Source organism: Lutra lutra, chromosome 14 (assembly GCF_902655055.1).
Source record: "Lutra lutra chromosome 14, mLutLut1.2, whole genome shotgun sequence".
Classification (NCBI taxonomy): domain Eukaryota; kingdom Metazoa; phylum Chordata; class Mammalia; order Carnivora; family Mustelidae; genus Lutra; species Lutra lutra.
Genome location: NC_062291.1, coordinates 57,313,570 through 57,326,492, shown reverse-complemented (window position 1 = coordinate 57,326,492; position 12,923 = coordinate 57,313,570). Strand labels below are relative to the sequence as shown.

The 12,923-nt window shown below is 37.3% G+C and overlaps 1 protein-coding gene across 1 annotated transcript in view; it reads left to right on the top strand.

Annotated features, from left to right (window-relative positions):
- The window catches only part of TM9SF3 (transmembrane 9 superfamily member 3), a 70,509-nt gene that overhangs the window by 6,839 nt on the left and 50,747 nt on the right, over positions 1-12,923 (top strand). Inside the window, exon 2 of the mRNA XM_047701999.1 lies at positions 3,635-3,830. Coding sequence (XP_047557955.1) covers positions 3,635-3,830 — 196 coding nt within the window. The remainder of the gene's footprint in view (positions 1-3,634; positions 3,831-12,923) is intronic.

The window sequence follows — 12,923 nt, the reverse complement described above, 5'->3', positions numbered from 1 at the left end:
TCGATATTTTCTAATTTCAGGATATTTTTAAGACTCATTTTCTGTCTTGAAAAAGAACTCTTGTCTTGGGAGCACTGACTGTCAGGGATAATCAAGAACTGCAATGAAAAGTAACATTTTAAATTCATTATATTGACCATGGTAGTATAAAAGAAAAGGGGCCTTTTTTTTTAAAGATTTTATTTATTTATTTGACAGAGAGAGATCACAAGTAGATGGAGAGGCAGGCAGAGAGAGAGAGAGAGGGAAGCAGGCACCTTGCTGAGCAGAGAGCCCGATGCGGGACTCGATCCCAGGACCCTGAGATCATGACCTGAGCCGAAGGCAGCGGCTTAATCCACTGAGCCACCCAGGGGCCCCGAAAAGGGGCATTTTTGACTTAATGTTCACTCTAACCACACGCCCTGTATGTGTCTGTGTCTGTATATGTATGAAGGTGTGTGTATTAAATATGTATATATATTTCTAATTATTATTTCAGTCCTCTTCCCAAAAGGACTCTGTGGCTACAGAACGGTGTAGGTTTTGTGACCATGCAGTTTCTGTCACGTCATGACAAGCCTCCTGCCCTGTTCAGGTTTCACAAAAGGCTAAAATAAGTGACTTCAGAATGTGTAGATGAACATACGCTGTGACCCTTCAGTTATATTAATCTTATGTTTCAGTTTGTATAAAATAAATGAAAGCCCTATTTTAACAAGTATTTATGTTCAAGTTTTTGTCTATTTTTAAAGGAATTATGAGTATTGGAATTTATAGAAAGTGTTCTTGTGCTTATTTTTACAAGTAACATTTAAACATTGCTGCATTCTTAGCAGGATTAATGACAAGGTCCTCATTGATGGGTCCTCTTGTTCATTCTAATCTTAAATGGAAAAAATCTTAAGAAAATCTGTTGATTTTCTTTCCTCCTTTCATGTCTATATTAGCACGGTGAATAATGTTGTTTCTGGGCTCATCATTATTTGATGTGCTATTGGGCGTTCGTGTGCTGTTGGACGTTCATGTGCTGTTGGACTATGTTTATACAATACCTTCTCTAAAACAAAGTGTATTTTGTTACCTCCCCTTACTTTTTTCTCTAAAAGGGTACTGTTGCAAGCAGTGCCACATACCAGTCAGTACACATACTTCAAGCTTTTTTTAAGTCAGTTGCTAATGAACTTTACATTTCATTATTTGTCAGTGTTTTCCCGTCGTATTTATTAATTTTTTTTGTGTACATTACACTATGCAGAGAGCTTTCTGCCTAGCAAGCAGGTCTCGTTTCTAATACCAGTTCTGGTTAGTTGATAATTGATTGGTTTAGCTCACTGCTTTGAGAATTCTTATGCTATAACCATATATATTTAGCAGAAGGGAGTACCTTGATTGATTGGTGCTGTGTGACCATGAGCATTGGATGGAAGAGTGGTGGCATACATAACTGAGTGGGGATGTATGGATATATTAGACCTTTGATTCATTCCTTCATATGTGAAGATTATATACAATTGTTTTTCTGAATTCACTTGAAACCACTTATGATTTTCTGTATTTTTATTCATTCTGACTCTTCTCTACCAAGGCAGAATTAATCATTCCTTTATTGTTGCTAGAGTAGCCCTTTACTACCTTAATTTTAACACATATTCATTGTTAGGCATTTACTTATCTGGCTCCACTATGGATTGTGAACTTCTTAAAGGAAAGGACAGTATTTTATTTATCTGTACATTAACCCTTAAACCACATGGGTTTGAACTGCATAGGTCCACTTACATGCAGTGTTTTTTTTTTTCCATAAATACAGTGCAGTATGATAAAATGTATTTTCCTTTTAATTTTCTTAACATTTTCTCTTCTCTAACTTACTTTATTGTAAGAATATGGTATATAATACATACAACATAGTAAAATGTGTTAATTGACTGTTTATGTTGCCAGTAAGGCTTCTGGTAAACAGTAGGCTGTTATTTGGGGGGAGTCAGAAGTTACATAATGGATTTTTGACTGTGGGGTGTGTTGATAACACTAACCCTGCATTGTTCTAGGGTCAGCTGTGTATCCTTAACACCACTATGCTTGGTATGTGTCTCATATATTCAAAAAGTAGGATAGTTATTATTTTCTTAATGACCTGGATGATATTTTATATGAACAATGAGACATTTATTATATTTGAAGAAGAGGTGATTAGATCTAAGTCATAGGGTACTGGTGGTGTGAACCAAAAGGAAGAGGTAGAGACTCTGGGTAAGAGTAGACAAGTCAGTATTTTTTGGAATACAGAGGAACTTGAGGTTTGAGTCTCCTGTTTGAGAGAATGGTGGTACCATTAGAAAAACAAAGAGTAAAGAAAGGCTAGATTTGGGTGGGATGAGTATGGTTTTGGAGTGATTGGATTTTGATCAAAAACATTTGTATAATTTAAATGGAGCACTGGAGGTAAGAATTTGGTAGTTTGGTTAGTTGGATAGCTTCCTCTGTTACATGTTCCATAGCACCTTACTTTATTATAATTGTTCAGTGTCCATCTTTCCAGTTATCTGAGCTCCAGTAGCACAGGGAACATGTGTGGTTCAAAGCTGTATCCTCAGTTACAAACATAATTTATTGGTATGTGGCAGGCACTCACTAAGTAATTGTTCGGTGCCCACTTCTCTACTACTTGTTGACTTAAATTGTATCCAGTGTTGTCTTCAATTTATATCGCTGATTAGGATTACTAGTTTTAAAATTATTTGGGTAATTGCTTTTCATAGAATCACTGAAATTTTGAACTTGAGATCTTAGAAATCTTTGGTACATCCCCAATGCTGGAAAGGTGAAATCACCTACCCAAAGTCATGGGACCGCACTCCAGATTTAGCTACATACAGTATTTACTGATGGGGAGAACCATAGTTTTTTATTCAAAGAAATATGCATACAGTGTATGTCTTTCAGGCTAATAAAGCGGGGCTGGAAATAGCATGATGGCTTGAATGGACTGTGGGGATTCCATAGTGTGGCTTTCTCTTCTTTTTGTTCAGTCATTTCTCTCCTTTCTAGTACTTTGACCAGTGGCCATGGAAAAGATTAGAAAGTAGAGGAAATTTTATTTGTGTTTGCTGGCAACATTAGATTTTTTTTTTTTTTTTAAGTTTCTAATGATTAACATGGGTTTCGGGTAAGCTATTGATTTTCTTTCTTCTTTCCATGACCCTATTAGCACAGTGAACAATGTTGTTTCTGGGTTCATCATTATTTGATGTGCTATTGGACTGTGTTCATATAATACCTTCTCTAAAACAAAGTTTAAGAAGAGGTGGATCTGCCTGAGACCACAATCAGAAGATAAAATTTTTAAATTCACTAAGTGTCAGGGCACCTGTGTAGCTTAGTTGTTCAAGCGTCTGACTCTTGAACTCAGCTCAGGTCTTGATCTCAGGGTCTTGATCTCTAATTTTGACTTTATTGTCTACAAGTATAAAATTCACCAAGTGTCTTTTTTAAGGTGTGGACATTGATCATCGGATTAAAGTAAACTTACAGTGTTTTATTTTATAGGTTCCCAGAGACAGTATACTTTTGTTTAGCACAAATAACAAATATTCCCTTAATTTGAATCAGATTAAAAAAAATATATTATGATATGCTTTTTTTGTTTCAGTATCAAGATAAAGAGGAAGTCGTTTTATGGATGAATACCGTTGGCCCCTACCATAATCGCCAAGAGACATATAAGTACTTTTCACTTCCATTCTGTGTGGGGTCAAAAAAAAGTATCAGTCATTACCATGAAACTCTGGGAGAAGCACTTCAAGGAGTTGAATTGGAATTTAGTGGTCTGGATATTAAATTCAAAGGTAAGTAAACCTTAGTAGTCCTTATAATACAAGTTAGATTGTAGATCAGGGTTTCTCAGTTTATGCCTTATTGACATTGGAGCCAGATAATTCTTTTTTTGTGGGAGGCTGTCCTATACATTCTAGGATGTTTAGCACAGTTCTTGGCTTCCATCCAGTAGATGCCAGTAGCACCCTCCAGTTCTGACAACCAAAACTGTCTTCATGCATTGCTGATTGATCTTAGAGAACCACAGCTCTAGACTCTAAAAAATGTTTAATCTACAAGTTAAATATTGCATTTAGAAAAGTATGTTAGTAGCAAAGATTTATTTGGAATATTTGTAAAATAATAAATAATTGTTAATAAAATTCTATTTCCTTAACCTATTTCTTTCTGAAAAGTGATTTCTGGTAAACTCTCTAGTGACTGGATGTATGTGGTCAGGGAAGGCCTTCATAGATTCACAATTTTTGGAGGTGTAGGGATATAGTGGGGTATATGGGATACTTAAAAATCTTGTGTAAAGCCTCAAATCCAAACTGTACCATTGGCTCAGAATGTATTAATCAGTATGTATTAATTTGCTCTCTCGGTTCCTATAGGGTAGTGTGGTTTTAAATTTTAAGTCAGGGACGCTTGGGTGGCTCAGTCGATTAAGTATCTGCCTTTAGCTCAGGTCATGATCCCAGGGTAATGGGATCAAGTCCCCCATCAGGCTCCTTGCTCAGCGAGGAACCTGCTTCTCCCCCTGCCTGCTTCTCCCTCTGCCCACTGCTCCCCCTGCTTGTCCTCCCCCTCTCTCTTTTTCTGACAAATAAAACCTTAAAAAATATTTTGGGTCAAAGACTTGTTAAAATTGGAAGAAATACTCATCTGTTTATTATGCTGGCATCTATTTTATCAGGCCCTTTAAGTACGTTTAAACTTTTAATTTTCCTCTGTGAAATTTGCCAGAGAGTATATTTCCTGCATAAACATTTTTAACTCAGTGAGCAGAAGCCTGAGTAATTGAATTTTTACAGGATCTTTGATGAGGCATCTTGATTTTTGAATAGAGCTTGGATCTTGTAATCAGGAGCTTTGAATTTTAATCCTATTTCTTTTACTGTATTGATTTTACTGAAGTTCTTTACTCTAATTTTGACTTCATTGTCTGCAAACCTAAAATACTGACTTCTGGCATTTTTGCACTTTATTTTTTTTATTTTTTATTTTTGCACTTTTGAGAGGAGGATGTAATTGAGAGATTTTACTTATTTATTTATTTATTTAGAGATTTTATTTATTTGAGAGAGAGCACCAGTGAGGGAGAGAGCATCTGGTGGAGTGGAGCTGAGGGAGAGAGAGAAGCAGACTCCCTGCTGAGCAGGGAGACCAATGTGGGGCTTGATCCCAAGATCCCTAGATCACCAACCTGAGCCTAAGGCAGGGGCTTAACTGACTGAGCCACCCAGCCTCCCTGATTTGAGATGTTTTATATTTTAAAGATGTTTAGGTTTGGTTGGCTAAGTTTTATTCTTTTGTTTAGAGTATTTTTTTTGTTACCGTTGTTCAAAATCGATATATGTATTTGCATTCTTCTCCCCCTTTCCATTCCTCCACTATATTCTTTGAGGCTTAATTATAAAATTAAGTTGTAAATTTAAACCATAGGGGCCTGGCCTGTAACTTTATAAATTATTGTAAACATTCCCTGAGGCTTGTGTTTTAATTTAATCAGGTAACGTAAATATTTAATTGCAAGTAAGGAGAAAACTTAAGACTAGATTGTGGGATCTTTGAAAACCTCAATCCTGCATTTATTCACTTAAGTTTCTCCTTTTTCATGTTTGGTGCACATTTCTAATTTACTAGAGAGGAACCAGAGAGAGCAGAAAGGTAAAATCTCTGAGTCCTACTTTGCTACCATGGACAGATTTCGTAGCTTTTTGAAATCCTCGCCCTATTTACTAAAGAAGAATAGTCATTCAGCTATCTTCACCTTTCTTATTTTATTAGTTCCTTGAGGCTGAGATGGAAAGATTGTCTGGATAGAGAGAAACAGTTTTCATGGGCTATAAAAGTGGGGTTTACTTTACTTTCTGACTGAGCACCTGAAGATGAAAAGAACAAGAATTGGCCAGTTGTTATTCCCCAAGAGTTGGCGGTTCCTTGGAATCTTGTCAGCTCTGTCCCTCCATCACGGATGTGCTAAGGGAGCTGCTAAATTAAGTGGTTGAGATGAAAAAGTAAATGCTGATTAGAGTTCTCTTTCTGCTGTAATCCCTTGCTTGCCCTGTTCAAAGACATAGTTGATCATGCTTTGAAGAATGTTTTATGAGGTTTCCTGGTTATTTGTACTATCATAGAATTTTAAAGGTTGGATGCACCTTAGAGATTGTGTCATCTGATTTCCCCTTAGTGAGGCCCAGAAATGAAATGATTTGCCCAAGTCCTATTACAGCATATTAGCAATGCCACAGAAACTAGAACCTTTTGTCCCTATGTGAATTATAGAAATATTTATATTGTTAATTTTTCATCTCTCAAGTATTTGATTTTTAAAGGTTCTTCTGAAGACATAAGAAAATAAAATTTTGGAAATATTTTGAAACTAGGAAATACTGTATACACACACACGCACGTAGGTATATACACACACCTTTTTTTAAATTTAGTAGATTCTGTCAGGCTAAATGGATTGGTATTTCACAAAATGAAGGTCACTAAATAGACTTTTAGGGAACTAGTAATAGTTTTTTTTTTTTTAAAGATTTTATTTATTTATTTGTCAGAGAGAGAGAGAGCGAGAGTGAGCACAGGCAGATAGAGTGGCAGGCAGAGGCAGAGGGAGAAGCAGGCTCCCTGCTGAGCAAGGAGCCCGATGCGGGACGCGATCCCAGGACTCTTGGATCATGACCTGAGCCGAAGGCAGCTGCTTAACCAACTGAGCCACCCAGGCGTCCCTAGGGAACTAGTAATAGTTTTAAGTCTAATGTAGGATGCCTCTTACTTGAGATTTTATGCACAACTTTTTCCCTCATAATAATGTTATATACTTCCACTAGACAAAATATTACATTCAGCACATTTAGAGAAAATTAAAAAGAGAAGGCAGAATTAAATGGGGTATCTTTCAGCCAGGCCTGAATTCATTATCTTCTGATTTTAGAGGGTACTTCTTGGAACTTGACCATTGTGGAGCGGAAAAAACAAGTCTGAGAGACTTGCTGCATCCTAGTGCTGCCTCTGCCTACCTGTTTAGTCGTGGACAAATTATTCTACCTCTTTGATCTCATTGTCCTCACCTCTGAAGTGAGGGAAAGTATCTGATAGAATTGTTTGATTTAAGTGAGGTAATTTATGTAGAACATTTATCAAAGTTCCTCACACATAGTTTACATTTTAAAAATGGTCATTGATATGGATACTAATAGCACATAACGTAGGTCTATAGTTCTGACTTAATTTGGTACTAGTAATTATGAAACATTAAATTAGTTTACTGATTATAGGATTTGATTTATCCTCAAGCTGTTGCACTGCCCGCTGGGTACTGTAGTTAGTTATGCTAGGCAGGGGCAGTGACATTCTTGCTCACTCTCGTATCCTTAGTTATTAAGACATTGTAAGCTCTCAATAAATTGTGTAGCACCTGGGCAGTTTGTGCCTATCTGTTCTTTAGATAACTGGCTCACTGTGATCTTTAGATGATCTGGAATAGTAGTTCCTAACCAGGGGAGGTCACTGTCCACTCCCCTTCTCCTTCATGTGAGAACTCTTGCAGTATAATGAAGGATATTATTGAAAAATTGATGGCTTCTAAAGGATTCTTTCCTCCCATTTGTTTTATTGATCTTTTGAATTTTCTTTTGTTTGAATATCCCAACATAACAGAGGGCTGAAGTTGTTTTATAAGTATTTCTTCTACTTCTGTGGAGTAAAATGATAAGTGAGAGTACTACAGGTAGAGAGAAATGCCAGGAGCTGGTTAGATTCCTACATATTTTGAATTCAATGATTCTCTTTCTTGATGATTTTCATCATCAAGATGATGAAACATTTCATCCTCAATGTTATGAGATGTATTTTCAGATGGGGAGTTGGGGCCCAGAGGTAAGTAACTTGTCCAAAGATGCACAGATGGAAAGTGGCAGAGTAAGGATTTGAACCTAGGGAACACAGTGCTAGAGTTTCAGCTTTTAACCACTATGCAGTATGTCCTTCCAGATATCCATCTGGTGGTAAAGGCCTGATTGCCAAAGAGTGGGGAAAGGGCTGGGGAAGTGGCAGGTTCTTTCATTCAGCCTAAAGATTTTTATTTAAGTTGATCCCCCCACCCTGTTTTCAGTCCCTGGATTCTACTCTCCCTGCCGTCCCAAATTCTGCAGCCTCTGTAGTGGAGTTCTCTAGGGCAAGGTGCCTCTGGTCTACTCTAAGGGGGAGTTGAGGTTCTTCATCTGGCTTTGTAATGAGTGGAGAAGGGGACTTGGGCATTCAGGCCTTCCATAAACATATTTTTATACAGTTCCCCTATGTCTTCAGCCCTCCATCTGTTCCCTGCTTTTCGATGTGTGTCTCAAGTGTCTCTTGGGTTCTGTGACACCAAGACACTTTCTTATGTTATGGTTTCCTCTGCTTTGCCATCTTCTGTTCGTTTTCAATTTTCCAAAAATACGTTGAGATCTTTTCTTACCGTCTTCTTTTTGTCCTTGTGTACTACATCCCTTTTATTCCTTTATTGACATTTTAATGGAGTTTCAGGAGGGAAGAGATACATACTTGTGGTTAATCTGCCTTGTTTAATTGGATGTCTGGAAACTCAGTGCCATATTTTGTTCTCCTGGTTTCAATCAAAGTGTTTTAGCCAAGCCAAATAATTTGAATCTTGTACTGAATCTTGAATCTAGATGTTTTATATTCTTGGTGTTAGCAGTTCCTTAAACCTTGTGCTAACTGCAAATTTGAATAGTGTGGGCTTTTTATAAATTCTTATTCAAGCCATTGATAACATTGTTCTACTCCAGATGTCTTTTCTTCCCCCCAAAGGATGTGTATGTATGTATTTTTTTCTGATTTTGATGTGATATAGGATTGATGTACAAAATTTAGAAACTACAGAGAAATATAAAGAAGAAAATAAAAATGATCTGGATTATTGTTAACCATTAATTACCATTAACATTTCTTCCATCTTTCCTTCTTTCTTTACATTCATCCACATTATTTAGAGTATTTTAAAATTGGGTTCATGCTGTATATATGATTTAAAAAAATTTGTAACACATAGTGTTTAGTATTTGTCAGATACTAACTACTTACTAACTCTTAATAAGTTATATGTAAATTATTTTTTACTCTTCCCATTTTAACATCTATGAGCTTATCTTCATATTGTTAATTACTTTTTAAAAATGTGCTTATGTAGTATTCTGCAACTTGGATATTGTAATTTCCCCCATTTCCCAGTTATAAGTTATTCTGATTATTTTCCTTCCTTCCTTCTTCCCTCATCTCCCTTCCCCTCTCCTTTCCTGTCTTTTCCTTTCTCTTTCCTCCCTTCCTTCCTTGTCCTTTTTTTTCCTGCCTTTTTTCCTGTTGGAAATAATGCATTTGGCTATCCTAGCACATAGGTATTTTAATGCATCTCTGAGTCTTTTATTAGGATAAATTCTTGGAAGTGGAATTACTGAATCAAAGGATATAAACATTTTTAAGGCAGTTCTTGTTGCGTATTGCCAATTAGTCATCTAGAAGAATTGTACCGTTTCTTTTTTTTTTTTTTTTTTTTTTTTTAAAGATTCCATCTACCTATTTGACAGATAGAGATCACAAGCAGGCAGAGAGGCAGGCAGAGAGAGAGAGAGGAGGAAGCAGGCTCCCTGCTGAGCAGAGAGCCTGATGTGGGGCTCGATCCCAGGACCCTGGGATCATGACCTGGGCTGAAGGCAGAGGCTTTAACCCACTGAGCCACCCAGGCACCCCGAATTGTACCGTTTCTATTGCAGATAGGTTGGTCAGTTCATCAATACTCATATATATGCTTAACATGACTGACTATACCAGATTTTCCAGTCCATTTTTTTGGTCATTCAGCAGTTTTTAAATGCTCACTGCCTTCCAGCAGCATGGTAGGCTCTGGATGTACAAAGTTGAACCAGAAGCTATGGCTTCAGGGGTCCACGGGTTCTCTGAAATTATACACTTAGTTTTTTGTGAATGGGGGATATTTTGGGAGGGACAGGGAAGATATTACTTTCTTTGGATTCTCAAAGGGATGTGTGGCCCAAGGAAACTTAGCAGTGTGAATGTATTGACACTTGTAATGCTTAAAACAACTCTAGGAAGGAGATAGCATAGATGTTATCTCTGTTTTATGGCTGAGGGATCTGAGGTTCACAGAAGCTAAATGAATTTTATTCACATAGCTAATCCATAGTAGAACCCAGACTAAAACTCAAGTTTCTGCCTTTTTTTTTTTTTTAAATAAATTTGTCTATAGTGACTTCATGAAAAACTGTCCAGTGCTATTGAATTTAAAGTAGAACATTTGTGATTTCCATTTTGGTAATGCTATCAAAAGAGGAAGCTAATAAAGCTAGGCATGATATGTTCTTAGAGAACTCAAATAATACCACATTCTTTTTTCAGTGTTTTCACTGTCTGTTCAGTTTCTAGTCTGGAGTGTTATTGTGAATAGATGACAGAGTTATTGGTAGGTAGTTGGTAGGTAGTTTCCAGGAGCTACACTTGCTTTCTGCTTGAGAAATCTGTATTAACAGTTGTCACTTTATACCTCTGGTTTTGTATTTTTCCCCTGTGTAATGTTTTTACATTGGTGAAATCTTAATGGTATCCTCTTCAGGATTCATAGGTGTGTATTTCATCTGAGAAAGATACGCCCTTTTATAATCTAATAGCAGTGATTTATGGCAATAGAGTTTTCAGATTGTTTTCCAGCTCTGTAGAATGCTGAATAATGATTGGGCATATTCAGGCACATTACATTAGTTATCTTCAGAGCAGATCCCTCCTGAGAGAAAAGCTGTTTTAGTTGAGCAACCAGACTGTTCAGTTATTTGTGATGTTTGTATTTGCCCACATGCCTGCAAGGGGAATTTCATTAACGTATGATCAACCCAGATCCTTTTTCTAGCCTGCCATAAAGATAGGTTTTTCCCTTTTGACCACGTTCTTTACTAGATTTTACATCAGTGAAAGATACTCTTCAAGACCTCTTTGTGAATCATTCTGAGATAACTCTGCTCAGAAATTTCATTTGTTTATATTGGCATTTTCTCCTGTATACACACACGTGTGCGCGTAGACACCCTAATGATACACAGATGCATGTATATGTACATACTATAATATACTTTGTGTTTTCCTTTGCCAAATAAGTGGAAAATCATCTTAAAATTTGCTAAATTTTTTGTTTATTTGTTTAGCGCCTGTAGAACAGGCATAGCTAGGGAAAAAATGATGCAGTCATTATAGACATAGCTCTTAAGACCTGATGGTCTTTTGAGGAAGTAAGATACTGGTATGAGGTTGTAAGCGGTGTAGACCTAGGTACCAAAGGAAGACATGGAGAGAAAGCCATGAGTCTTAGGAGAAAGGGACAGGCTGTGGGGTTTGAGAGGTGTGAGAGGTGGGGAATCAGATTACTCCGTGGAGGAGAGGGTAGGGGAATGGGATGTATTTTAGGGTGGACATTTGTGGTGGACTTTCCAGCACAGGCAAAAAAAAATCCAGAGGCCAGGAGAGCACAGGATGCGTGGCATCTGCAGGTAGTGGAGTGTGGCTGGAATATAAGGAGAGAGAATGAGAGATGGTTGGGTAAGAGAGAGCTGAACACAGTTCACACTGTCAGGAATCTTAAAAGCTTTGTGCAGGTCAGTGCCGTATTGTAGATCGCAGAACTTCATACATAACACTGCCACATTGTTAATGGCAATTGTCAGTGACTGTCTGATTTTAGCAGCAAGGGATTTGGTGGCTTTGCAGAGTTTTGCTATGAGGTCTCCCACAGCTGTTTGTTGCTACGGAAGCCTGGACCTTCCTGTGGTTCTCTTTCTCCTCTTGTTGCTGTAGTTGCCTCCTGTCCTTTGTACATTATCACACTCCATGGAAATCCTATCTGGGGATCTCTTGGTACCAGTTCTCCTAGCTCCTGCTGGAAGAGCCCTTTATAGCCACCTCATGGCCTAATCCTCCCTCCCTTCTCTGCCTCAGTTTTTGCCATGAAAATCCTAAATTTCTCCCTGCCTAAAAGGGCCATTGATAAAGAGGAAATCTGTATGGGAGCCATGTTGTTGGAAACAAGAAAGCAGTGATCTTCTCCTATTTTGGGAGTAGGAGTATTTCCCTATTCCTCCTTTATGGGACTTTAGTGTTTCCATCTTGGTGGTGTGGTTTTGGGGTACCCACTCTGAGATGAGCTATATTATGGAGAAACTTTCTCTCTTGTTGAGGGTTAGGGAAACAAGTTGCTAGTGTCTGGAGTTATAACTCAGATTGCTGTTTGTCATGGAAATAATGCTGTAGCTGGCCACTAATCATGGTTCAGCTATAGTGCACATTTAAGAAGTTTTAATCAACATTTAAGAAATTTAACATTGTTTCTTGGGGGGAATTGTATTTCAAGTTCTAACTGTGCTTTCTTTTTTTGTTGTTAAGATTTATCTTTTATTCTAATTGTGTAAGTCATATACAAAAAATAATTTCAGTGGACATCTAGAGTGTTTGCAGGTTTTTTGGATTTTGTTTTGTTCAGAAACTAATGATCATAAGCACATTTTTTTCCATTGAGAAATAATGACATCTATCAGTGTATAAGCTTAAGGCATATAGTGTGATGGTTTGATTTACATATTGTGAAATGATCACAAATAGGTAGAAAGAAGAGAAGAAAAGAATGAAGAAAAAGATTTTCTCCTTGTGATGAGAACTTTTAGGTTTTACTCTTGAAGACCTTCCTATATATCATGCCGCAGTGTTAGCTGGAGTCATCATGTTGTACTTTGCATCCCTAGTGCTTATTTATAAGCACATTTTTGAGAGGTTTATAGGTTAGAGACTATCTGAACAATATTGTGGTAGCAGTATTTTTGAAAGCAGTCAAGAGTTTA